Source organism: Chrysochloris asiatica, unplaced genomic scaffold (assembly GCF_000296735.1).
Source record: "Chrysochloris asiatica unplaced genomic scaffold, ChrAsi1.0 scaffold00096, whole genome shotgun sequence".
Taxonomy (NCBI): domain Eukaryota; kingdom Metazoa; phylum Chordata; class Mammalia; order Afrosoricida; family Chrysochloridae; genus Chrysochloris; species Chrysochloris asiatica.
In genome coordinates this window covers 5,720,436-5,722,188 of record NW_006408614.1, presented here as the reverse complement: position 1 = coordinate 5,722,188, position 1,753 = coordinate 5,720,436, and the positions used below count along the sequence as shown (strand labels likewise).

General features: G+C 44.3%; 1 protein-coding gene across 1 annotated transcript in view; it reads left to right on the top strand.

Moving 5' to 3' along the window:
* Nucleotides 1-215: 215 nt before the first annotated feature.
* HJURP (Holliday junction recognition protein) overlaps nucleotides 216-1,753 on the top strand; it is an 84,353-nt gene continuing 82,815 nt past the window's right edge. The window contains exon 1 of the mRNA XM_006866813.1: nucleotides 216-320. Within this exon, the coding sequence (XP_006866875.1) occupies nucleotides 216-320 (105 nt within the window). The remainder of the gene's footprint in view (nucleotides 321-1,753) is intronic.

Below are 1,753 nucleotides of genomic sequence, written 5' to 3'. Positions count from 1 at the left end.
AGAGAAGACAGGTGAAGCTGATGAACCCAAACCCAAACCAAACACATCGCTGTCCAGTCAACGCCAAGTCATGGTCACCTCATGGATGTCAGAGTAGAACAGTGCTCCAGACTAGTTTCTGTGACTGTGATCTTTCAGAAGGAGATGGTTGGACCTTTTTTCAAAGGCTTCTCTGGTTGGATTTGAACTAGCAAGATTTCAGTTAGTAGGTGAGCATGAACCGTTACACCGTATGGGACCTTGCTGATGAAGACACCAATTCTAGCCCTGATGCCTCCTATGCAATGCCTGGTATAAGTCTCACACATTATAAAGAGCAGGTAAAGGTTGTTGCTGCTTCTGCTGAGACAAAATCAACCTCCTTGTACAAGATTCCATCCACGGTTTAGGATGGAGTGAGCTTTTGTTCATGGTGGAAAGCTTAGCAACGTTTATAGGTGAACATCGTACAACATGATGAATTAATTGTACACCCAAAATAGAACTGACAAATGCTGTGTTATACACACACATTTTTACAATGTATTTTTTAAAGATGGTACCCGCCCCCAACGGCAACACCTCCACATTCATTAACAATCAGACAAGTTCCTAGACTCTTGTCAACCATGCTGATAAAAGTGAAATCATAAAAAGACCATGGAATTTTAGTACTCATCTCAAAGAGCTTCGAAGAAAATTGTCTTTGAAATTCATCACGTCATATGATGACAAAGGGTAGCCACAAGTCTTTTGAGGAAATATTTCTCCCTGACTCCAGCCCCCCTGTGTGCTTTAGCTCCTGAGTATGAGAGAAAAAAAAACACTTTATGTATTAAAAATTCACACAGTAGCTCATTTGGCCTATTTGACCCAACTTTTCCATTTTAGAGTGCCGGTGACCAGATCCCATTTCTTGCCTTTTATCCAAATTACCGAAACTTTGAGAAAACAAAGTTCTGAGTGACTTCTGGCCACTTTGATGTGGTAACGGCATAGGAAGAAAAGCACATCCCAGACCCACTTGGGCTGCTTCATCTTGCTTCTGCTTCAGAGGATGAGAAACCCACTCCAGGAGCGCAAAAGGCAGAGATGCTGCTTAAAAGCACCGAGGCGCAGGGCGATGAAATATAATGGAAGAAGGAACGTGAAAAGCGATGGACAATTAGGATTATTACAAGTATTATCGTCCCACAGAGTGGTCCCGTACGGGAAAGTGGTCAAATGTCAGAGGCAAAAATAGCCAAGCGACCCCAGATAGTAATTGACTGACCCAAAGTAAGGTGATGGGAAAGACATTTTCCAAAGGGAGAGTGAGCAGGCTCCGCAGTATCGTGGCCCCTGGAAGCTCTACCCATGTTCATTAGAGCAACAAGGATGGCCTGCTTTCCAGGTTCTGGGTCAGGAGCTGGACATTCAAACATGTGGGGGACAAAGGGTCTGCTCCCGAAGAAGTCAGCCCAGTAAACACTGTTTAAAATGAAGAAGCTTAACCTATCAGTAACCTTCAAGTCAACGCTAACTCCTGGCAACCTCATGTGTGTCAGAATAGACCTGTGCCCCACAGGGTTCTCAGTGGATGATGTTTCATAAGGAGATTCCACTCATGGTGTCCCCGTGTGTGTCAGAGTAGAACTGTGCTCCACAGGGTTCTCAGTGGATGATTTTTCATAAGTAGATTCCACTCATGGTGCCCGTGTGTGTGTCAGAGTAGATCTGTGTTCCACAGGGTTCTCAGTGGATGATGTTTCTTAAGGAGATTCCACTCATGGTG